General features: G+C 26.6%; 2 protein-coding genes across 2 annotated transcripts; one reads left to right on the top strand and one right to left on the bottom strand.

The window, feature by feature from the left end:
• The first annotated feature begins 9,742 nt into the window (after positions 1-9,742).
• Positions 9,743-19,017, top strand: LOC112687310 (fatty acyl-CoA reductase wat-like). Its single transcript, XM_025559947.1, has 8 exons — positions 9,743-10,181; positions 12,293-12,541; positions 16,682-16,830; positions 16,901-17,010; positions 17,084-17,285; positions 17,606-17,848; positions 17,928-18,185; positions 18,673-19,017. Exons 1-8 carry the CDS (start codon positions 9,825-9,827, stop codon positions 18,761-18,763), a joined length of 1,659 nt encoding a protein of 552 aa, XP_025415732.1. The 5' UTR covers positions 9,743-9,824; the 3' UTR covers positions 18,764-19,017.
• A 1,813-nt stretch (positions 19,018-20,830) lies between these two features.
• Positions 20,831-22,468, bottom strand: LOC112687284. Its single transcript, XM_025559911.1, has 2 exons — positions 22,192-22,468; positions 20,831-20,964 (listed from the first exon to the last, which is right to left on the bottom strand). Exons 1-2 carry the CDS (start codon positions 22,466-22,468, stop codon positions 20,831-20,833), a joined length of 411 nt encoding a protein of 136 aa, XP_025415696.1.
• Between the last annotated feature and the right edge of the window lie 2,650 nt (positions 22,469-25,118).

Raw genomic sequence — 25,118 nt, 5'->3', positions numbered from 1 at the left:
GCGAATTCTCGAAATGTGGCACAAGACTCATATTATTGCATTACTAAAACCAAGAAAGACACCAACTGATATGAAACATTTCAAACATATCGTCCTTCTCTGTCATACGTTAAAAACTACCGTTTATGCCGACTATAAACAAAAAAATGATCAGCGAACAAGCCGGCTTCCGATCAGGAAAGAGTTATACAATTCAGGTATTGCACCCAACACAGCGTATAGAGTACGAGTTTGAAACGAAAAAAATTACAGGGGCTGTTTTTGTAGATCTATGTGCAGCCTACGACACAATAAATCTTAGGAAATTAAAACGAAAAGTTAACGAACTAACTTTACTCGTAGGCATAAAATTAACGTAGCATGTTAGCACTAATTATTTTTAGCATACACATAAATGACAATCCAACGAATCTAAATACAAAATACTTCCTGTATGCATATATCCTAGCAATTTCCTCCCAAAAATAAACGTTTGAAAAAGTAGAAAAGACTCTGACACTCACCTTGAAAAAGATGTCTACGTACTACAAAGAAAACCAGTTAAAACCGAAACCTAATTAAACGCAAACTTGTTTTTTTCACTTAAAAAATAGAAATGCAAATATAAAACTAAAAATTGAATGGGTTGATATGCCCTTGGAACACACTAAGTTCCCAAAATATCTGGGTGTAATGTTGGATAGATTACTAACATTTAAAAAAAACACTGCGAGAACACTTGAGCTAAAGTCAACATCAGGAACACCATATTACTGAAATTTATAAACTCCAAATGGGGTGCAGATGTAAACATTTTGAGAACCTCAGCATAGCACTAAGCTACTCAGCCGCTGAATACGCATGCCCAGTTTGGAAAGCATCATCACATAGGAAAAACATTGATAAAGCACTCAGTTTTGCACAATAATAAATGGGTTGCTTTGACCAACAGAGGTATACTAACTTCATAGCTCAAGTGCCATAGCAACCTCGGGTATACGTAAAGACCCATAAGACACGTGCCAGCACCGCCCATTAGGAAAGTTTAATTTTTTTTACTATCAATAATTAGCACGTTATTAGCACGAATTTGCATGACTAATTTCGCAATATGCATGTCATAAATTTCTCCGGAATCGCAAAAATTAACGGGCGGTGCTGATGGATGGCATGGTTAATCAAATTTTTCCGATAATATTGCATGTAATTATTATATTTCCTTATATTATTATAAGTATTCTAGTATTATAGAGTGACTATAAAGAAAAAGTATATTGCCATATAATTATAACAAAAATCAAAATTCCATTGATAGTAAATCGTTATTTTACGCGTGAATTTTTGATTTCGTGAAAATTTAAACACTTGTAAGATTTTTTTAATTGGATATTCCTCAATCGTTTTTATAATTACTCTAAGCTTAACTTATGGGAAACCTTCTATTGAATTTTAAATTCTTAGTATTAAATAAAAAAATTTTTAAAAATTTTTAACTACAGAATTACTTGCATATTTTCGCAATTTTGACATATTTCGAATTTCAGAGTCGTGCAAATTCATGCTAATTGCGTGCTAAACGATGACGTAGTTGAATTTTAGGAATTCGTAAAATTCGATTTAATAGATATTTATGTATAATTTATACATAAATTAATTAATTAATTTAATTATATATAATTAGATATTTCATATAAAACATTCTATGCACTACGTTTTTGGCTGTAACAATTTTATAAGTATTCAAACTTTGATTTACAAAGCACAATTTTATAATATTATTTGTTTGGTATAGATATGTTGTTATTTATTTAAACTTAGAACGTTTTTTTTATACCCTCTTTATTACTTTTTTAAAAAATATTTCTTAAAAAATGTTGATAAATAGTTTATTTATGAATATATATATATATCGTACAAATCAGCAAATTCTGTAACTAATAGAATTCTCCTCATAACTGCTTTTTTTTCTATCCTAAAATTGGTTTTCATTAAATATAATTATAAAAAATGCGTTTCCAATTTTTTTCTATCTTTCGCCATGCCTTTTAGCACCTTGTAGGAAGTGAAACCAACATCCTTTATTTTTTGGCTGATGAATTTTATTCTAGGTTTTTTTCTTGGTCATGTTATTTCTATCATCCCTGAAATTATTAGACTACTTATGCGTTTCGTCTCCATATCTCAATGTATGTCCAATTATCTGTCATCGCCTTCTCCGTCAATCAATTATCGCTTTTTTCCTATTGTGGTTAAGATGTTATAATTTGTTCTTTTTTCAGTTCATTTTATTCTCTGTATCTTTCTCTAGAACTACATTTCCAAAGCTTCTTGTATGATAAAAATAAAGTAATAACTGTTAATAAAATATGATAATTCATTCTAAAATCTGAATCTAAAAAAAATGTTTTTATCATATAATAATACTGTTTTAACTATAAACGTGATCAAAATTCTACTTTACTTAAATATCAGTTTTTTATCATAATTAAGCCATGTATGTTAATACTCACGCAAGTCATATGATAAAATGTTTCAGTATTTTTTCCTGCAAAACAGGTTCAGAAAATGTAAAGGTTAGTTAGAACTGCCTGATAATTGTTTGCTACTCTTTAATTGTCCTTGGATATTTTAATAGTTGTGATTTCACATTCAGTACCTACGACTGACAAATGCACAGTCTGTGAAACGTAGCTTATAATAATAATTATTTACCTATAATTATTATAAGTTAAAACTTGGTCTATTAATGAACATTTGGAATTAAACAGCTGTTGTTTTGATTAAGACGTATCATTTTTTTTCTTTTCATAATAATTATAACGAAAAAACAAACAATGATTGAATAAATTTATTTTGGTTATTTTAATTGAAAAGTTTTTATTGGTACTTATTTTAATAACTATAGCATACCTATTTAAATATAAATACACATAATTATACACGGATTGAAACATCCAGAAGAGTTAAATAATATCTTAGTTATAGAAAATATGAATGAAAAAACTATAGGATGAATTAGAAATGATGCAAAAATCAAAATATTAGTCTTTAACTTAACAAAAACTTGTATTCAAGGTAAAAAATCGACTAAGATAATTAATTGGAGTTTTAGACTAACCTATGGGAGGATAAATATATAAATGTATATATTTTGTATTATGCGGCTATAGCAATGCAATCGAAAATGTACGAAATATAAACAGGTTAGAATGCCAACAACCAAAATATTGAAAAAAACGATAATATGTGAACAGAATAATAAAAATATTCGACCGTATGAACCACATGTATTAAATATCAATACTCGTCGTAATATAATAGTATAAATGTATATAGCAGTACTTATTATATTATTATCTTATTGTGTGTAGATATATGTATACCATTTCAATCTGTCGATACTTCGTACTTTTTGTTATTTCGACTATCGGCGTATCACACAGTAGTTCGAATCGTCATTTTAGCTTACATAAATACTACTAACATTTTATTTCATAATCATGTGAAATAAAGTAATCTAAACATTTTATTATATGGTGAATCTAAATTTTACATCACTTTTGAAATTTACAACTTTTTAAAAATTGAGTAGAGATACAATTTTTAATTTTTATAATTTGTATAGGTACATTTTCAAAATGTTTTCATAATAATCAAACTATAAAGGTAAATTACACTATTATTTAAACTAATTTGCTTTATTTTACTAATGTAATGAAACGCCTATATTAAATATAAACATCATTTTTAATAAATATTTAACACAATTGGTTATAGATCCAGTTCTAAATTTGGATGGGATTTCTGTAAATTGTCGAGAATATTTTTACTTTTATTGTATACACTCGTACGTGTAAACAATTTGAAGATGTAATGTTTTAATTATGTGAGTAAAATATTATAAAATACAATGAGAGGAGGGTTTTTACGCTTACCATTTTTATGGTAAAAAAAATAAATGTACTCCATCAATTATAATTTGAATAGATATTATTTTACGCTGTTAATACTTATTAACTAACTGCCACGGGTGCTGTTTCTACTTTTAAATATAAAATAAAATGAAAAAGAAATCGAAAAAGTTAATATTTAAAAAACGTTTATACATTGTATTTAATACATAACAAAACTTTGGGTTCTTTTTTACATTTTTGCAATATACGAATACCACGTATTATTAATTAGATTACATTATTATCGAAATCATAAATATTATTATCATAACATTAAATAATCATATATTTGTTTTTGACCAAGTTCACAATAAAATATCTCAAACATATAATTATGTACTCTGAATATTTTCGGAGAAAAGATGTAATTTTTCAAATATAACATACACTATTTTGTTTATACGCAAAAAAAATATAAAATAAGATAACTAGTAAAATAATTAGATACTTTCGAAATCATAGACTTCCTCATACTGTAAATTAGCCAAATGCAAATGTATAAAAAATTTATTTGGAACTCATTAAATTTAATGAAAATGCATACATTTTCATTATAAATTTGCAATAAATAAATTTTAATAACTTACGAGTATTTTACTCTGTAGAGTAAAAAAACTCGATTTTATTTAAATATATGAGTATTCTCAGGGCTGACGAGTGGGTGGAGCATGTATAGTCTCAGGGCCAAAACGTCCATGGGGGAGGAGGTCGTCTTCCTAGTCTATCATGGTCTATCATGCAAAAATATTTTATAATGATTTGCTGTACCAGAATGATAAAACTTTTAATTTATTTTATGTATTTCATGTGTGTATTAGTGCTAAATAATATAAAATATATTAATATATTATAATACTTATCTGAGTGAAAACCCAACCTGATCATATAGGTTATAGTGTTTTTATATTATGATTTCATTTGTTTTTTATTCACCTAATAAACTATTTTGATCAAACAATATACTGTACAATGTATACTTAAACATTTTTTTTTTTTTTTTTTTATCCACTTATTATTAAATTTAAATAGCAGTATCATACCGCTGTAGTATGTATATCTCTTAGTACATCTTAATCAAATAGTTATAAGTAAAATGCCTCATCGGTCAATCAGCCTCTGGGCCAACAAAAGCTCTCGGCGGCCCCGAGTATTAAAATCCACTGTTAAATTTGTACACAATTGAATTACGATACAGTGTTATTAAGACACACGGACACGCAAGGGTGTTTTTTTTATCAACCGGGCCATAGAACCCTGTATTAGCTAGAAACTCGGGTACCCATTGCACGTGTAATGACGATCACCTGTAAGTACAATGTCCTGCCACATAGGTATCACGCGTGTGCGTGTGCAGCCTTTTGTTTGCCTTCTACTACTCATTTAAGGTTTTATCTTTTCGCTACACACTGAACAGCCATACGCCGCCATTACCGTGATGTAGAGGGAAAATACATATTACAAACTTTATGCAATTTTTGAGGATATTTAAGAAAATCTAAAAAAAAAAAACAACCTACACTCCGATTCGTAAAAGATATTAGTAATATCATATTACTAATTTTATCATAAATGAATAACGTTCTCATACAAGTATTGACGTCTCTCTCGTCAACCGCCAGACCGCGGCACGCAACGGCGTCGTGACACCTCGTCCTCTGTCCATCACCGGACAGGGGACGCGAGCGATCGCGACGACATCCGCTCGGTACCACCGTTGAACCGGTCTGTTTTTCCGACACCGCGTACGGAGTCACATTGTATATCCGCACATATTTTTTTTTTTTTTTTACTTTCATTGCGAACCTGCTTTTGTCAATATAAAAGCAACTTTTGGTGTCAACAGTGTCATTATTATCGTTGCAATATTCCGTTTTTTTCTTCTTTTTCTGCGATCTTTGCACGTCGCCCTCACTCGTGACACGTGTCACCATCAGCCCGCGCACCGCGTCAGTATACTGACATATGTATAATATACATACCTCCCTCACGAATGTCGAGTAACTCTAGGGAGGGTCAAGGACCATAAAAATTATGAATCGCTATAGTAGAGTAAACATAGTTAAGGCCAAATTATGAAATATTAATTTTTTTGCATTCAAGTACAAAATCAAAAAACACTAGGCCTATTCGAAATGTAATTAATAATTAATAAATCGAAAAATGTAATTTAATATACATAGAGCTTAAAGATGGATCTTGATACGTTCTACTTAGTATTTATGCATTTAATTGTTTTATGAAATTATTAATAGTTAATGATTTTACATTAAATATTAAATAAATAAAAATATATTTTGTTTTAAAACTCATGAGTCATAAAACTTAACGTAATATTCATATAATTGTTTTACATTAAAATTTATTCAACCTTATAGTACTCGTATATGGTTATGTTGTATATGATATATTTATTTTTATTTATTTTTTCTATATTCGGTATTTAAATTGTTATAAAAAATGATAATTATAACAGCGGAACCGAATGGAGCAAATACTACCGGACCCGATGCGCATTAGTGTGCAGGCGATGCACATACGAATGATCGTACATTTATTACATAACACTACAATATATAATTTTATTTTTTATTAATAATTATTTTTGGTTAGATCTAACCTTATAGATAGAACTAATTAAAATTTTTAAGTTTAAAAAATTGGTTGCTGCTTTAGAACAACATTATAATTAAAAAAAAACTACAATATTTTAATACAATTTTGTAAGAAAAAAGATACCTTAAATTGGTCAAAGTTAATATGTACATTACAATTATTATTATAAAAATAAGTCGCATAATATTTGAATAAGGTTGTATGATAGTTTTAAATATTTTTTGAAGTCCTTTGAAATAATTTTAAAATTTAAAATTATTTAAACGTTTATATATCAATTAAATTATATTAAATCAATAAATTAAGTTCAATTAAAAATTGTTAGGAATAAAGTAGCCAAATATTTGATAAGGAGTACCTAAATTCAAAACTTGATCAGAAAGTTCAGAGTTACCAGCAAAATCTAACACTGTGCCACCGTACACAAATAGGAAGTGGGGTAAATACCCCGGAACTTTTTTAACTAGATGACTTAATGAGTGATATATTATTTTTATTATTTTATGATAAAATATTCTATAATATTATGTACGATAATTTACTTATCGTACATAGATAGTAAATACTCTTAATTCACTGGTATACAATACTTGCTGTTTAATTATGATTTTTTGTTGAGGGGGTGAGTACCCAAAAGTAGAGTTTACTCCAGTGATATGTAAAAGGTTCGGCGCCACTGAACGATTTGAAAGTAATTCAAGTAGTATATAACTATACTTTATGTGTGATTACCGCTGGTTTATACCAACATAAATTAATATCTGATTATAACCGTTCTTATCTGTTTTTGCTGAGTGAGTTAATATTATTTTTGGAATTTAGTTTGAGGAAGAGGAGCGTTGAAATGGACTTAACAATTAACCAATATGACGTCAGACTAACTCATTGCTTTATGTACATATTTTATGTAAACATTTATATTTAATACTACTGTACATTTAATAATATAATTATTTATTAGTTTAACGTCATTTAAATATAATTCAGATGAATTTTCCGTTTATGTGATTAAAAAATATTTATTTTACAAGCATAAAAAAAAAGAAAATTTTTATAATTAAACCTTAAAACATTATTTACAGGAAAATAATGTCCTACTTCTTGCATGAATATAAGGGGGAGGGTTCAACCCTTCCACGGAACATCAGAAAAAATTTGAAAAGAAATTATCTGATCTATACATTTCACAGTTATTTTTAAGTTTCTCTTGAAATTTTCAAATAATATATATATATATATATATTATACGATGAGTAATAAAGCATGCTATTTATCAACATTTTATATTATATAGTTTTTCAAAACCCCTCTCGACATTTTTCCTACGTTCACCTATGTCCTATTTTAAGAATTAAGTCATACAAATTTGAAAGAACATCGAAGTATTCTTATAAGTTGTACAAAATTTTATAATTGTTTATTTTGATTAAAGAGAATTATTAAAATAATAATAATTTGAATATTTATAAGAGTTGATTACAATTAAATTATAATTCAATTGAAATTCCTCGTAAAGCAGTATGGATCATTCGACAAAAAAAACAACCATACGGTTGCATTCTAAGAAAGTGAGAAAACCTGATTATGTTTAAACAAATTTAAATAATTTTAATTCATAACGAAATAATAGCTGTTAGAATTAATCTTGTTCGTACAAATAATATTTCAAATAAAATAGCTGATTTGTTAAATATGAACCAATAAATACGGTAAATAGAGCTATAATAAATTAAAAGTTCATTAAAATTAAGAAAAATATTATATAAAAATATTTTAATTATTTTAATTTTTCTTAAAAATATTTGGATTTCTTAAAATTATTAACAAAGAAGAAAACTATATTTTGTTTCCCAATAGCACTTTAGAACAATAGATTAGAATATAATATAATTTTATCAACATTTAAGACCAAATTTAAATAACTTTAACTTCAGTTATTAATTAATAGCCTTTTAACTAGAGACCGGATTTTTTGTTTTTACATAATTTTATTGAGATTATGCAACTCCTATTGAATAAACATTTTCAACGATTCATTTTCCTATCAATTGATGGTACATTAAAGATGATACATGAAAAGAAAAACTTCACTGATTAAAGATTCATAAACCTTTTACCATGAATTTAGATAGATCTTAATTCGTGACTAATACTAATTGGTCTTTTGTACACGTAGAACGGTCATAGATAAATGGTGCTCTTCATGTGTGACTTGTGACTGCACGATATTGTCGTAATATTGTTGTGTATTATACGAGTAAATGCTCCAATTCGGTTACATTATTAAACTTGAACATGTAAGTGCTCGTTGAAGTGTATTAATAGGTACTATATTTTGATACTTTTATGCAGTTTGTTTTAATTTTTATTTCTAAAACATGTTATTTTTATTATTTTGAAATAAATCTCAATTTCAGGTACTATGTGACTATGTGCTACAATCACATATGTAAAATATAAAATTAATATATACTAGTATATCTCCATAGTATAGATTAAATATTTTTTAACTATATTAAAATTTCTTTAATGAAAAAAAATTTATATTTTTTTTAAACTGTTACTTTTATATATTTTTATGAAAAATCATATTTTCCCAAAAAAAAAAAAAAAAAAAATATATATATACATATAAAAGATTATTTTGATCAAATTACAGAGTATAAGAGCATCTGATTTTTAAGATTTTAAACGCATATAAACTCGGTCTCTACTTATACCCATAATCAACAAAAGTAGTCAGTAGTTATTGTAATTAATATTTCAAAGATTTAGTATATCACGTGGTACAGATATTTTAAATACCAAAATAAAACTAAAACCAGAAAAAAAGCGTAACCTTGACCAAGTAAAGTATCTGCTCAACAGGTTAAGGGTGATGAATTAGGAAGTCATCCCACGGTCAACAACCTCCAAAAAGAACATGTGGCGCACAATTCAAGGACAATAAAAATATATATTTAAACGATCTTACCAGTATTGTATTCAGACGTTTGTTTTAATTCATAGTATACACAAGTGCTTAGACCTTAACGGTCGTGCAGTGTGATATTTTTTTTAACAATAAGTAAACCGTAGTCGAGTTTTTTTAATAAATATTTTTTCTCGATTGTGTATACATATTTCGTATTAATGTGTTTAAATTAACATTTTTATTTTATTTTTTTGTAGTTCAAAATAAATAAAATAGTAAATAAAGTACAAGAATTGGAAAAATTCCAAAAATTATTTCATTAATAATATCTAAAGACACCGTTTAATAAAAAATTCAACACGAAAATGGCGTTAGATCTATGCCGAGATAATGAACTCAAAAAACCAAAAAAAACTTATGACGAAATAATGAAGGACATCGTGACTAAAGAATTTCCATTAGATCCATTGCAATTAATCGGGGAAAAGAGTTTCGATGATCCTACTACACTTGTGGATTTTGAAAATCAGGAAGGATCAAATGTACAGGAATTTTACAAAAATGCTACCATTTTCATTACTGGAGGAACTGGATTCATGGGGAAAATGTTGATTGAAAAACTCAGCAGAACATGTCCACAGCTCAAGCACATCTACTTGTTGATTAGGAACAAAAAAGGAAAAGCTGTTAATGAACGTATCGATGCAATATTTGAAGATAGGGTAAGAACTTTTTTAATTGCTTATTTAAATTGAATACCATATTTACGATGATAATTTCAACTTTTAAATTTAATCTATTAACTCTGAAACATTAAACCGCAGTTACCAAGTTGTGTCCCGACTAAATTTTAGTACACGAGTTGTGTCCCAATGATAAAAGTTGAATACACGAGTTATGTCCCTAAAAGCGGGGTAAATTTAAATCGATATTTTATATAAAGATATAATATGTTTTTTCATAAATTTAAATAAAAATGTTTCTATTAATTCAAATCCATAAATATCAACATATCAATCATCAATATATTTTATAGTAGATCAAACTATATTATTTACTATTTCAGTTTTACTTTTCTCGTGTAAATGAAAATAAATTATAAACTTAACTTTTTCTTGATTTATTAGGTTCATTGTTTTATTGATTATTTACTTCTTTTGTGCATTACAACTTAAAGTTATTCTAACATATAAATATTATGTTAAATTAATTTATATTATGGAAGTATGATAGTTTATATATTTCTCCAAAAATATTTATTTTTATATAATAATGTTTAATATAAATATTTTCAGAAAATAGAATTTAAATAAATATGCCAATTTTAATCATAAGTATGTTAATGCGTTTTATAAAAAATTGTAATTTAAAATGTTTATAAAATACATACGATAATTATTTAAAAAAATCAAATTCAATGGTGTAGTAATTTCTATAAAACGAAAAAAGAAATACGGACAATGTACAAAAACTGCAGTAATATATAACAGTACAATGCTAGTTTGCAATGGATTATATTATTAATGGACAATTTAACAGTCAGAAAACTATGATAAATGATTGCATTGAAAAAATTGCTTCAAATGTATGATAGTTAAGTTTCATCAAATGCGAATATGCTGTTTATTTTTTGGTTTTACGTAGTTTTAAGTACGGCGTTTTTTTTTAGACTTCAATAATAATAAATTAAGAAATATTCATTTTTAAGTACCTTCTTAACGTTTACTATTATATAACTTATATAACTAATGAGTAATAAAGCAAAATGCAACGTAAAAGATTTTACTATTCCTTCATAATTTTTGAAAAAACAAAAAACGCACATAAAAAAAAATAATACCAACGATTTTCTCTCTACTCGGAATCTAAACACGTTTATAAATGAATATGATAATTACGTATGAAACATTTGGAACTTGTTTTCTTCACATGACATAAAAATACGTCATTTCCGTGAATAAAACCAGATCGGTTATATTTTACAACATACTTGATGATTATGAAAACCTATTTTGTGTAACTGAAGGAAAAATATTTTTCGAACCAAGGTCACCTACTAAACATCTCCATCGTGTTTACTTGGTACAAGCAAAACGTTTCTTTAGATTACACGACAAGTATTTATTTTATTGCCAATTTAAAGCCAATATTTTTGTATCCAACAAACTCTTTTTATACCTCAAAAAAATGTACATCATATAACATTTATATATCAAACAAATCTTTATCAAATTTTAAGAAATCTTGTGCACGCGTCATCGCATAAAAATATTTTAGAGTTCTCTCAATTATGCAATGGATGCATTAGTTAAAATAAATAAACAAATGGTATAAGGTACTTAAAATGCACATGAAGTCTCCTGAATGGGGTCATAGAAATTCAAATTGATGTTGCAGTGGTTATTTACTGTCCCATCTACGTTTTATGCATACAGAATTGAAAAACCAACAATAAATAATTTATTATACGACTCTTATTGACACTATAATATTATAGAGCTCTTGTAATCATACAATCAATTAATTATAATTATAAATAATAATATCAAACAATATAAAATTGATTATATTGTAGAATAAATCAAAAAATTCAGTTTTTTGATGAAATTTACTAAATTAATGACATGACATAATGTTACAAATCAATTTTTTTAATCCATAATTATACGTACTATGTATCAACAATCTTCTTACATTTTATATTTATAATTGCTATATAAAATATAAAATTTGTTTGTTGAATAAGATTGACAGTATCGAATTATTTTATGTACAAATTGAATAATCATCAACCAATGAATAATATATTAATTTATTTTTCTTAATATTTCAGTTGTTTAAGAGAATAAAACATGAGAGGCCGAAGTTTTACCACAAGATATCTGCGATTGCCGGAGATATATCCTTGCCAGGGTTAGGTATATCTCCAAGCGACCGACAGCTGTTAGCCGAACAAGTGAATATTGTATTCCACGCAGCAGCTACGATCAGATTCGATGAACACATACGCACTGCAATCGATATCAATGTTCTCGGTACAAGGGAAATCATCAAACTATCTAAAGAAATGACTAGGCTAAAGGTAACGTAAACGCATGATAATTAACACTTGATGGTTGTAGACAATATTTGCTTGAGATTATATAAGTTCGAATGGGTGAATGTTTTAGATATACAATAGTAACTCTGTAGGTTCTCAGTATAAATTAGGTAATAATAGTAAATAAATAAGGCAAACAATATTGTACAACGGCAAGGCCGTTACAATGTTTGCATTTTGCACATGTCATTGGCACGCTGCAGAGGAATAAACAAGAGTGATTTTGGATGTTGAAATACCCCCAGGACTTTTTTCAAGATTCTATATTTTGTTATCTGATATTTTTGATTTTACAATTTAATTTGCTATTTCATAAAGTATTTTATACCAAAACATTTGTGAAGTAATTGTGTTCTTATTTTTTTATGCGATAAAAGCACTTATTTTCGTATGATAATGTTTTGAATTCTATAAATCAGTGATTTATGGCCGTACTAAAGAAGACATTTTCTGAGGAGCTCGGCTCGGTTATATATATATATCATATTTAAAACTTTTTAAAAATTGACAGTTATGATTAAAATATTTTATAAATGGATAGTTAAATTTTAAATATTAAAATTATAAATCACATTCTCGCCATAAACTATGTAGAAGTTATATAAATTATTTGAATCAAATAATATACTTCACAGTGGCACAACTAGGATTATGGGGCTTCGATGATAAAATTAGTCTAGGACCCTATATATATCTTAACCAGAGGTTCCCAATCTCCTTTGACTTATGGCACCTTTAGTTATTTTATAAAAATGCGGAGGCACCCTATATTTATATTCTATAAATTATATACCGAATAGTAATATATTATGTCTTTAAATTTATATTTTGTAACTTCGAAGCTATCGAAGTAATAGCAATCATAATTGGAATGAAAATTAAAATAGATTGATCACAGTATTAATACAAATTATATGAAATACAATAAGTTTTATATTATGGTCTGTGTTATTGCTCAGAGAGTTTTATTTTTCATAAAAACGTTTTTTTCTTAAAAAATATATTTCCAAAAATTTTACGGCACTCTCAATTTAAGTTCGTAGTACCACGGTTGGGAATGACTGATTTAAGCAGTGGCGGATTTTTAACGTTTTGGCGTAAATCTTAATCACTCTATTACCCTCCCCGATCTCTTGACACTACTAAGGAACCATAAATATTTTATCTGAACACCTTCTTTTCAAATTGTATACACATTTTTATTAAAACTAAATAAATAAAAATAAGGAACGATGCGTGTTGTATTTAGTGACTATCTACAATACTACACCACTAAACTTGTATTACGGATGTGATGAAATTAAAATTAAAATTTCAACAAAAAAAGGAAAGAAATAAAGCTAGTGAAAAAACCCACAAGTACAAAATTGTTGTACTATTTTCAAATGCAAGTAATTAAAGTACTTTAATACCTTTTAAACTGTTATACAGTCCAGACAAATAAACTACAGCGTACTTCTGTTACCACTCGTCAAGTGCCAATTTATATAATATTTTAACAAATAAATTTAAATATTAGCAATAAAAGGTTTATTTTATTGCCATTTTTGAAAATAATATTATTCATATTAGTCATTAAAATACAATGATCGCACGCGTTTTCCGATCGTTTATCTTACAGACTAAGGCAGGGTAGGCAGTATTGCAGTGATCGAGATGTGACTACGCGGATAGTGGTAGTGGTATAATGGTAAAGAAAACTTTTCTGAAAATAACAAATAACTGTTATATTTTTAGAAGTTACCTATAATCGTATGTTCCTAATATGTACAGAGTGATATTACTGACTAAAAGTGATTATATTACACATAATGTAATTTCAAATTTTTATAATAATTGTAATATTCTTACTATGTAAATTGCACATATTATTATAACTTTTTAAAATTATTTTTATTTGTGTTTATATTATAAATAAAAACAAATATTATGAAATAAATTTATCTAATAATTCTTAAATTCAAAAAAATAAAAGCCCTCCACTCCTCAGAAAAGCCGCCATAGACTATAACCTATTTAGCCTGCCTTTAAATCCACCACTGTATCTAAGTAATTATAGTATTTTTTTTTTATCAATACAACCTAATTATATTTACTACTTCCTATCATTAAGCGTACTACTCAATCCTTTCGCATTAAAAATACCTTCCAAGTTTACTTCAATAATGTAATTTTTGAATCATAAGTATGATAATACTGTAATAATATATAATAATATGTAATTAAATAATAATTTTGGTAGTTTGATAAGGGAAATAAGTACGTAAGTACACGAAACCAGAAGTGTGACCAGGACCAAAATGTAGTCCTAGTTATAATTATTTTAATTTATATAGGTACACATTATTTTATTTTATTTTTTTTTTGTAAACTTTTCATAAAATTTTTAAATTTAATTAGAAAAAAAATGATTTTATAATTTAAATAATACAATTACTCTTGTTTGACTTGTTACTAATATTTAAAGATATTAAAAAGTAAACAATAATAATGTAAAAAATATTAATAATAACTATTTGAACACAGAGTAGGCCTTACAAGCCAAACAGACCTACCCTCTGGGTACACCACTGCATGAAACAAGTTTGTGTTTATATTGTTCAAGTTTAAACCATAATGTCTTCCTACTCGCTGTATATCAGTATAGAAATTACTTAAAAAACGAGTTAATATTCGTTATAAAAGTATGGACATGATATTAAATAAACAAGGTATTCAGAATTCATTTCACCTTGGTATTGTGGTATTATTATTAAATATTCAAAAGTTACGATAAATCATCGTGTTGGACGTTTTTATTCTGTGTGGATTATGGGTTCTTATGTAGTTTGTTTGATTAGGCATTTTAAATGATTTTTTTACACTCTCGAATAATGAACTGGACTTAAATTCATTGTTGAGATTTTAATCATACTATCAAACTTTAAGCAACAAGCTCAAAAATGATTAAGATATTATTCTAATTCTATCTGAACTAATATTTTTACATGAGATCAGTTAAAAAAAAATCAATATACGTTGCCGTAACTGTAACTTAAAAAAAATTATTAAATATAATTTTTCGAATTTTAATTACTATTTAGTCAAGTACATTTAGTTTGACTTATCGTACGTCATTAATTACCATCAATTTATGTTTGAGTATTGAACACATGAAAAATTTGAAATTTTATACAAAGAATACATTATAAATAAAAATACTACGTTTAGTAGTACAATCTAAATAATTAATTTGGACTTATAATAAAAGTATAATCATGTAATATAATAATATATATATATATATATATATATATATATATATATATATATATATATATTATTTATCATATAATTAACAGCTTTTATCATTTGCGAATAAATATCCATACAGATCCAGTTTATCTGCAATCGAGTTTTGTAGCCAGTTCTACAAATTATTTTTGATATAAATGTATTTTATTGAAGGTCATTTTTCTCAAACAAGTTGTAATATCTATACAGTAAAATATTAAATTCCTGTATTTGTTCTTGATCTACGACTTGTAATTTCATCTAAACTTGTTATATGACATTTATATTTATTTCAATATTCATAAAAAATATTGAAAAGTATTTTATCCTGTGCCTGAGGAGAGAAACAAGTAATGCACAAGTACACCTATCAATTATTACGTGCAAGTTCAACCATCGAAAAACGTAGTGTGAAGGTCAAAGTCCCATATATTCCTTTCACTTTTGTGAATTTGGTTTTTACTTTTGTTACCTTAGCTAAACTCTTACTTAATTTATCTGTATACTTAACATACTTATTAATATTTTTTCTTTTAAACTTAAAAAAAAATTCTATCTTAGACAATTTATTTTCTTATTACTATAATTACACATGTATGCATTTATTATACATAGGTATTAAGCGTTTTATGTTTTATAACCAAATTAAAAACTGTCATAACATACTCGTCATAATACCAGTTTTCTTTTTTATAACACATGTTTACCATGTTATACTAGTTATAAACTAAACCAAAAACATATTAAACTTATAACATTCTAACCGTTTTATGGATGAAATTATTTTTTTGTGTTTAAATTCAAAATTCAACTATATTAAATTTTTAAAAAATAATATATCTTGTTTAGGCATGTATGTATGTGTCGACTGCATATGCTAATTGTGCGTTTGATAAAATCGATGAGAAATTTTACGAAGCGCCTTTTAGTTATGACGGAGTAATATCTTTGGTGGCTTCGACCAATGATGATAAGAAATTAGAAAATATTACACCCAGGTATTTGAGTTGTTTTATTTTTACGTTAATATAAAGTATTTGATATTTAACTATAAATTTCACATTTTAGCTTATTATCTGGTTGGCCTAATACATATACGTTCACAAAATCTTTAGCTGAAGATTTAGTTAAAAACGAATCAGCTGGGTTACCTATTGGAATATTCAGACCATCAGTTGGTAAATTGATTATAATTTTAATTTTTAATTTTTCGTGATTTAGTTTCAGACTAATATGATTATTATTTTGTAGTCATTTCGACTTATAATGAACCTGTTCGTGGTTGGATTGACAACGTTTATGGGCCCATTGGAATGATAGTAGGAGTCGGCACCGGAGTGCTACACACGCATCACTGTGATGTTACTAAAATTATAGATTTAGTTCCTGTAGACTTGGTTGTTAATGCACTGATATGCTCGGCGTATAAAGTCAGCAAAATTACACCAGCAATGTAAGTTTAAACTCTAATATTTCTTTTATAATATTTCATCTTTGAATTAATAACCTTATAATATTTTTATTATATTATTTGAAAATTCAACTTTTAATAACTTTTTATTTATTTTATAAGAAAAAACAAGTATAATGATTCAATAACAAATTTAAGAAATCAAATTTAATTATTTTTCTGTTATTTTTTATTCTTTGGATAGTAATTAAATGCCAAAATTACTCTGTAAACATATTTCTATAATTGAGTTCAACAAATATAATATCATTCTGTTAATGCAATCCATAAATATTTACACCGATTTATAACTTTATTTGCAGTGAAAAAAATCCACCTATTTTCAACTATGTTAGTTCTAAGCAGAATCCAATTATCCTGGAGAAATTCTTCACAACCGTCAAGGAGTACGGTCTGCCCAACTGGCCTACTATCAATGCAATTTGGTACTACTCTTTCGTGCCCACCAGTAACCCATATTTGTATTCCCTATTGTTCTTATTATTACACACGATCCCTGGGTACTTTATTGACTTTTTGGCCCAGATGACCGGCAAGAAGCCAATGTAAGAATAAAACAACAACACGTTAACCAACGATAATATAATACTATTGATTGTATATTTTTTGTTTATTTACATGTAGGCTTACCAAAATCTACAAGAAAATTAAAAAAGCCAACGCTGCACTATCATTCTTTGCAAATAAACAATGGGACTTCAATGATGATAACACTAGGAGTCTATGGAATGAAATGTCAGAGGCCGATCAAAAATTATTCTTTTTTGACATAAAAGAAATGTCATGGGATTATTACGCACGGGCTTGTGCCATTGGTCTGCGTTTATATTTGGTGAAAGATGACTTGCATACGTTAAAGAACGCGCGAATCAAGTGGGAAAGGTAAACGAATTCATATTAATTATAACAATAAATTGTTCTTGTCGATTATGTAAACAGTAAATAAAATAATATCCAGATAAAAAACTAAATTAAAAATAAAAACGCTTTACTTATAATTTAGTTCACATAAATTTTAATACTTTGAAACCTAATTTTGAATATAAAGCATAAATTAATTATTCTTAGTAATCTATGGTAAGCAACTTCAATTTTTTATTTATAATTCGATGTTTTCATATTTGAAAACCAATAGATAGTTATTGACTGCAATTAATTTAAATCTCTAGATAATATATATTTATATAAAATCTTTAAGTTATAATGACTCTATGTAACTCCAAAAGATCATATAATGAATAATACCATGAGAGAAATTTTATTATTTATTACTTAAATTATTTTATTTTTATTATTATTTATTATTTTGTATTACCTATTTAATTTTTATCATTAAATATTTTAATGATATGTATTTATTGGTTTTCAGATTGCGCAAAGCACACATACTACTAAAAACAATATTCGCATTAGTATGCATACGAATTTGCTGGTATATCGTCGAACAATGCTTTTATTAGTCCTATAATTATTAACAAAAGTTAAATATGATGTATTAATGTATATTCGACAATATTATGTAATAATTTATGATGCACAAATCGTTATATCATAAATTAAATACAGTATTTTAAGGCATGTATACGGCCCGTAACATTAGATCGTCAGTCACATATTTATTTCGTTGTTATTAAAAGATATAACAAAACTATCAAAGACTGAACAAATATTTTATTATTATTACTAACCAATTTAAATTAAAATAAAATAATTATAAAATGAATCTACGATTTTTTTTATTCACAGCATACGTGATTGTATTACTCATTTATTTATTTTTAAACTACAGAACCTATGAAATACCTTTAAATTGAACAATATGTTCAATACTGTAAATATTATGTATAAATATTACGATGGACATAAGTGTAAACAAATATAAACAATAATAGTTTAATTATTTGAAAGCAATGTACAATATATATTTTGGAATACATACAGATCGTAAAACGGTTCAACTGAAAATTGTTTCCGTTGGCATATCGGATGAAACGTTTCATCACAGGTGTGTTGTAGTAACAGTTTTAAGAACAAATATAAGTTATACGAAATGAGATGTGTAAGAAAGAAAGTTTTGCAAACATGAAAATTGATCTTTATCAACAGCAAATCAAATGAGAAGGATATATTTTTCACAAATATACGGTCCTCGGTATATTATAATCGAGAAACGAACAAATTATTAAGATGGAAATCTAGATTATAATAAATGAGATAGTAATTAACACTAGTGATAGCAACAATTAGGTATCAAAAATATTATAATACGCTTACAATAAATGCATGTGCTTAGAATACGAGTATACCAATAAACGTAGGTTGAGTTGTTTTTGAGAATCTGAGAAAATGAGTATAATCAGATACTAAAATATAGATACAATTGTAACTATTAACGATGCATAGAATTATAATTTAGTTTAATAGTTTTGGTTGCACATCAGAGTGGGATTTGTAATATAAAAATATTAACCACAATCGGTAATAATTAATAACTTGATATACTTTAATAACATAAATTATACTAAAAATATATAAATAAATTGGTTTTAACAACATCAAACTTGAATTAAAATGACTAAACAACATTTACACACATGATATATCTGAATAAAAAAAAAAAATTAAAGGAACATTAATATGAATGTAAGCAATTACAGCTTTATGTCTACGTTAATCCAATTTTATTTAACTGCTAACGACAACCAACGGTGTGTCCCTTAACCTTTGTAATATATATTATAACACAATTTATTCATTAGAAGTTCTCATACATTTTGAAGACAATAGTTTTTTTGATTTCGACTTACTTAATTGTGTTTATTTTCAATGCAAACAGTGGTTTTCCTTCAGAGCTCATTTGGCCTCACCCGACTCCTACTTCTTCGCATGTATTAAAATACGTTTCAATATTATCTTAGACTATTTGTCACTAAATACTCTTTATTATACACAAACCGGTATTTGAACATCGGAGGTAAGAAAGTGACCCTATAAGTGCCTCATCATATCTTCAACATGATGCATTCCATCCTGAAGTTAAAAATAAGCTAACTTTTTTTAAAAACTTATTTTATCACAATTCAACTAATGCATATGATTTATAGTTTCAAATGCTTAAATTGAAATTAAATTTCAGGGTGATAATGTGTATATTATAATATATTTTAATATTACATTAAAAGGAAGTTTTTTTAAAATTGTATTTTTAAATAAAAACAAAATTTTCATTTTGAGTTTCAACTGGCTACAAAATCATTCTCTTAAAATATTCTGAAATTTGAAAGTATTTGTTCGGTGAATGAATAATTAAAGTTAGATTTATAAAAAAACTTAGCTTTAACAAGTTAACTTGTATTGTGCGCCTGTAAAAGTAAAAGACACAAATTATTCCCCAAAAAGCTGTACATCATTAAGATAAAAAAATCAATACATTCAAAAGTGAAAACATCAAAGTAAATACATTATGCTATTAAATAAGATACAGGAATATAATAAAATTATTACTGCTGTTATTTTTAATCACCGTATTAAGTGATATCTCTACGCAAAACATCCGGTACATTTAATACGGACTGATGAATGTCCAAATTATTCGTACAGTTTCTTCCTATAGTCCACATGCCTGTTATGAAATCTTTACTGTTTTGTGAATGGACAAATCCTTAAAAAATATATGTATAAATATCTAATATATAATACAAATATTTCATTGTTTTATTGACAGTTAAAACAGTTCAGTTTTAATCTATTAAAAATTAAATTTCCGTATCCCTCGTACTTAAATCGTCAATTATTAAGTTACAATTATTGTTTTAGTTGCAGGTATACACCAATAACTGTCCAAGATGAAATCACCTAGAATCATAATTCGCTTTAATTTCTACTGTTTAGATTAGTTTTCCACCAAATCATAAGTAAATATTCACAATATGATTGAGTGATGAGACTGAGTGAGCCCTCTTCAGTCCCCTCTCAATGCATCACTTTTTGCGTACTATCTGGAATCCGTCTTAAACACTATTCATAGGTTTTTATTTATTTTATGGTCACATTTTAAAAGCAAGGAGACGAAAGGTAAGAAATAGTATTTGATATTTTCTTTTGATATTAAATAATCAAAATACAATTTCAAACTATGAAAAGTTGTGTTATTTTTAAAAAGTAAACTTTTCAATAAATATTTATTTTCGTGCAAGTACTTCGGTATCCTCTCATCTTGATTCTATCCCATAATATATATTTGGCACAAGATTGAAATATTATTACTTTTCACTAATATCTATTATATACTAATATATACTAATTATGTACTATTATATACTAGTACCTTTATAAATAATTATGTATAATTGGCATACCTAATATTTCTATGATAGCCGATAAATACTAGTGAACTATATAAAAAACTATCTGAATTACCGCCTTCACCTGGAAGATATTTTGCTATTTTGGATTAGAGCAATTAATACTTTGATGTAAACAAAATACTTTTGCTGGAAAAAGTGCATAGAAATGTATTCTTATAATAGGTATCTATTTTCATTAATTTATACTACATTAAATTACATAATACCTCATCGGTAATTATTAAAATCGACATATTAAACAAAATAAATTATTTCCTAGGAAACTAAAAAATGAAAAAAATTATGTAACCAGCCCAAAACTATTTCAATCTTTAAAAATGCGATTTTCAAAAAATCTCTTCTTATTGCATTTATAGAATATTAGAGAAACCACGTTTGGTTGTTTTTAAGATGTAGCGATCAGTAAATTAGTGGTATTTGAATTTTGAATAAATAGATGATAGAATGAAAACTTAAGCCGCCGCGTATTAGTATTACAATTACTACAATTATTATTATTATTATTGAATAAATAATATTACCGACGAACACTGCTATGCTTCTTTCCAAACGGTTAATGGCAAACAACGATACCGGCCCGAGATGGCCGTACTTCGCGTTGGCTTTTGCCATCCAACGTTTGTTCATGAAGCCGGAAGACTTCGTGCCCATCACTCTGTCAGATATTTTTACGGGTATATTCTTGTCTATGCCCACTGTGTTGCGCACGTCCATGTCAAACCAAACGCCAGCCGGGTCCGACGACCATGTGCCGCCGAAATCCCAATAGTCGGACGCTGCCGCCTGTACTGTAAACATTGTCAGGATTTGTTGATTCATTCGATTCCTGGGCCAGGTGGTTGATTCTTAAAAATATGTACAACATCGCTGCTTTCGGCTGTAAGAGTGCTACGGTTTCATTACAAGATGAAGAGCACAAACAGTGAAATAATACATGAAATCTACTTCATAAATATCCGGTGAAGTACATTTCATGATAAAATGTATATTAATTTATAACTGAATTCAATATAAAAAAGATTGAATGCAACGCTGTACGATGAATATCAACTGATTTTATGTGAAACATAATTATAATAATTATACACTCTACCGTGTCAAAAACATTAATTTACTGAAAGAATAATTATATAATTAAAAATGCATTAAAATATCAACACTTCGTTAGACATTTATTTTAATAAAATCAATCATAGTATTAGTCATGTGGATGGTGGTAAATTCTCCCGGGTAAATATTATGTTTACCTGAAGGAAAAGTGTAAGCTGTCCCGGGTCAACATTATGTTCACCTATAGGAAATGTATGAACTCTCCCGAGTTGTTTAAATGTTATTGACATAGGCGTGCGCGGACTTTGTCATCAGGGGGGATGGGCCCTTAAAAAAAATGAACCAAAGATTCTTGTACTAAAGACTACTAGTATAATTAAAAAAATTTAAATTTTATAAATTATTTATTTAATTCAATATGCAAATATAAAAATAAATATTATTTAAACTTACACAATTTATATCTAAGAAATCCTTGTTTACATATTATTATACCATTTACAACTCCCCCCTTCAATCCATGGGAGTAAGGTTTTTGAATGTATCAATTACATGTTCAATTTTTATATTATATGCAAGTTCTGATTATTCTGATTAATAACTAATAACTTTATTACATTTATTCACAGATATTAATTCTATACTATAAGATTAAAACTGGCTTTACTTTATTCATGTAAAATGTAAAAATGTTCGCTATCTTGTATAGTAAAGATATACATTTATTAAAGAAAAAGCCTGAGTCCGCAGGGGGGGGGGAGCGGCCCGCCCGACCTACCCTCGTGCGCACGCCTATGGTTAATAATACACTTTGAACTGGCTACACTGCAGAAATTTAAATTTAAATTTAAGTGTATATTTTATTTATTTTATTATTTTTTATTATTAGACCACGACGACTTTTTTAATGAAATTTAAATGTATAACGATTATTATTCTATTATTAATATTCATTAAGATCAACTTTTAAATAAAAAACCATAATATGGTTAAAAAAAATATTATTTTTCAATATATAAGTACACATTTTTATATAATACACAATTTACACAATTATTAATACGGTTGATAAAATATATACAATGAATATATGTTTAAAAAATAATATATCTAGATATTAAAGTACATCTAATCGAAATAGTAAAAGTAAGTGAAATATACATATAATATTATGTCAACAAATAAATATTTTTAGTATTAAATTTTGAGATTAAATAGTTTAAATTGCACTTTTTAGTATAAGTAAAAAAAAATAAATTCTAATCAATAAATCCCACATAACATCTATAATTCTATCACTCAACGCCGCTGTAAAAGTTGACTTAAGCCCTTTCTATTAAAAACCATCCAATTATACCCGGGATAGTTTAGGTACTCCCTTCGGGTAGTATTGAAGTAGGCTCGTGAGAGTTTACAGGTCATTAAGATGGGGAGAGTTTATAATCATCTGGTCATGTCAAATAAAATCATAACAAACGACAAAAACAAAAATTTTGTTCTATTTTGATTTTTTATAAAATTTAATAGAATCATATTTTTACTTTTAAATTTTAAAAAACTAATATACCATAATATAACTAATGGGTAATTGATATAATATATGGTATATATCAGATTACTTTCAAATATATCAATATTTATTTACTTCCACAAGAATAAATTATGTCACTATTTAACTAAAGGTTTTCCCTGATTATTAAACTGCTTTTATTGTACACATTATTAAGAACCAATATATCATATATTTAATGTAATATTAATATAAATCAAAACTAGTAAACAATACCATTATGATAATTTATGATGTATTTTAATGGTTTAATTTTTTTATTGCGTTGGTGTAATATTTTTGACAAGAGCAATATGAATAAAAAATGTACTGTGCATTAAAAACTTTATTTATATATTTATATTAATTTTTCACCAACGTAATAATAGTTGTATGTAAACAATAACCTAACCTAACCTAACCTAACAATAATAATGTAACAATAATCGTTACTAGAGCCGCCAAGACAACTGACAAAATGTAACACAAGCGTCCCTCCGCTCCGCTTATCAAGATGCAAGGTAGTAACTAATTATCATCTGAACGTTTAAAACGATTACTTGAAAATTAATTACACATAAAAAATATTTAAAAAAAAAATTATTGGATTAATCATTTTTTAACTACTGCTAACTATTTAAAATATATAATATACAAAGCATTGAATTTAAAATATGAGCAAAACTAGTCTCAAATTTTAGAAGTATACTCGTCAATATTTCATTTTTGCTTTACCAAGAATATCATATGTTAATAATATCTTACTTTTAAAATATCCTAAATCCCTTTTTTTGATCATTGGCTTCTTAAATACATGTTTGGATGATATCAGCCATTTTTTCATCTTAA

Source organism: Sipha flava, unplaced genomic scaffold, assembly GCF_003268045.1.
Source record: "Sipha flava isolate LNK unplaced genomic scaffold, YSA_version1 339_pilon_pilon, whole genome shotgun sequence".
NCBI classification, from domain to species: Eukaryota; Metazoa; Arthropoda; class Insecta; order Hemiptera; family Aphididae; genus Sipha; species Sipha flava.
Note: the sequence above shows the minus strand (reverse complement) of the source record. Positions and strands in the feature narration are given on the sequence as shown.

What these genes read in the sequence shown, in the direction of transcription:
- LOC112687310 (XM_025559947.1), top strand. Translation starts at nt 9,825, where the DNA reads ATGGCGTTAGATCTATGCCGAGATAATGAACTCAAAAAACCAAAAAAA. An exon ending in TTAGAAAATATTACACCCAG is followed by an intron (nt 16,831 to 16,900) that starts GTATTTGAGTTG and finishes TTCACATTTTAG; the next exon opens with CTTATTATCTGGTTGGCCTA. An exon ending in ATGACCGGCAAGAAGCCAAT is followed by an intron (nt 17,849 to 17,927) that starts GTAAGAATAAAA and finishes ATTTACATGTAG; the next exon opens with GCTTACCAAAATCTACAAGA.
- LOC112687284 (XM_025559911.1), bottom strand. Translation starts at nt 22,468, where the DNA reads ATGTTTACAGTACAGGCGGCAGCGTCCGACTATTGGGATTTCGGCGGC. An exon ending in AAGCATAGCAGTGTTCGTCG is followed by an intron (nt 20,965 to 22,191) that starts GTAATATTATTT and finishes ATATTTTTTAAG; the next exon opens with GATTTGTCCATTCACAAAAC.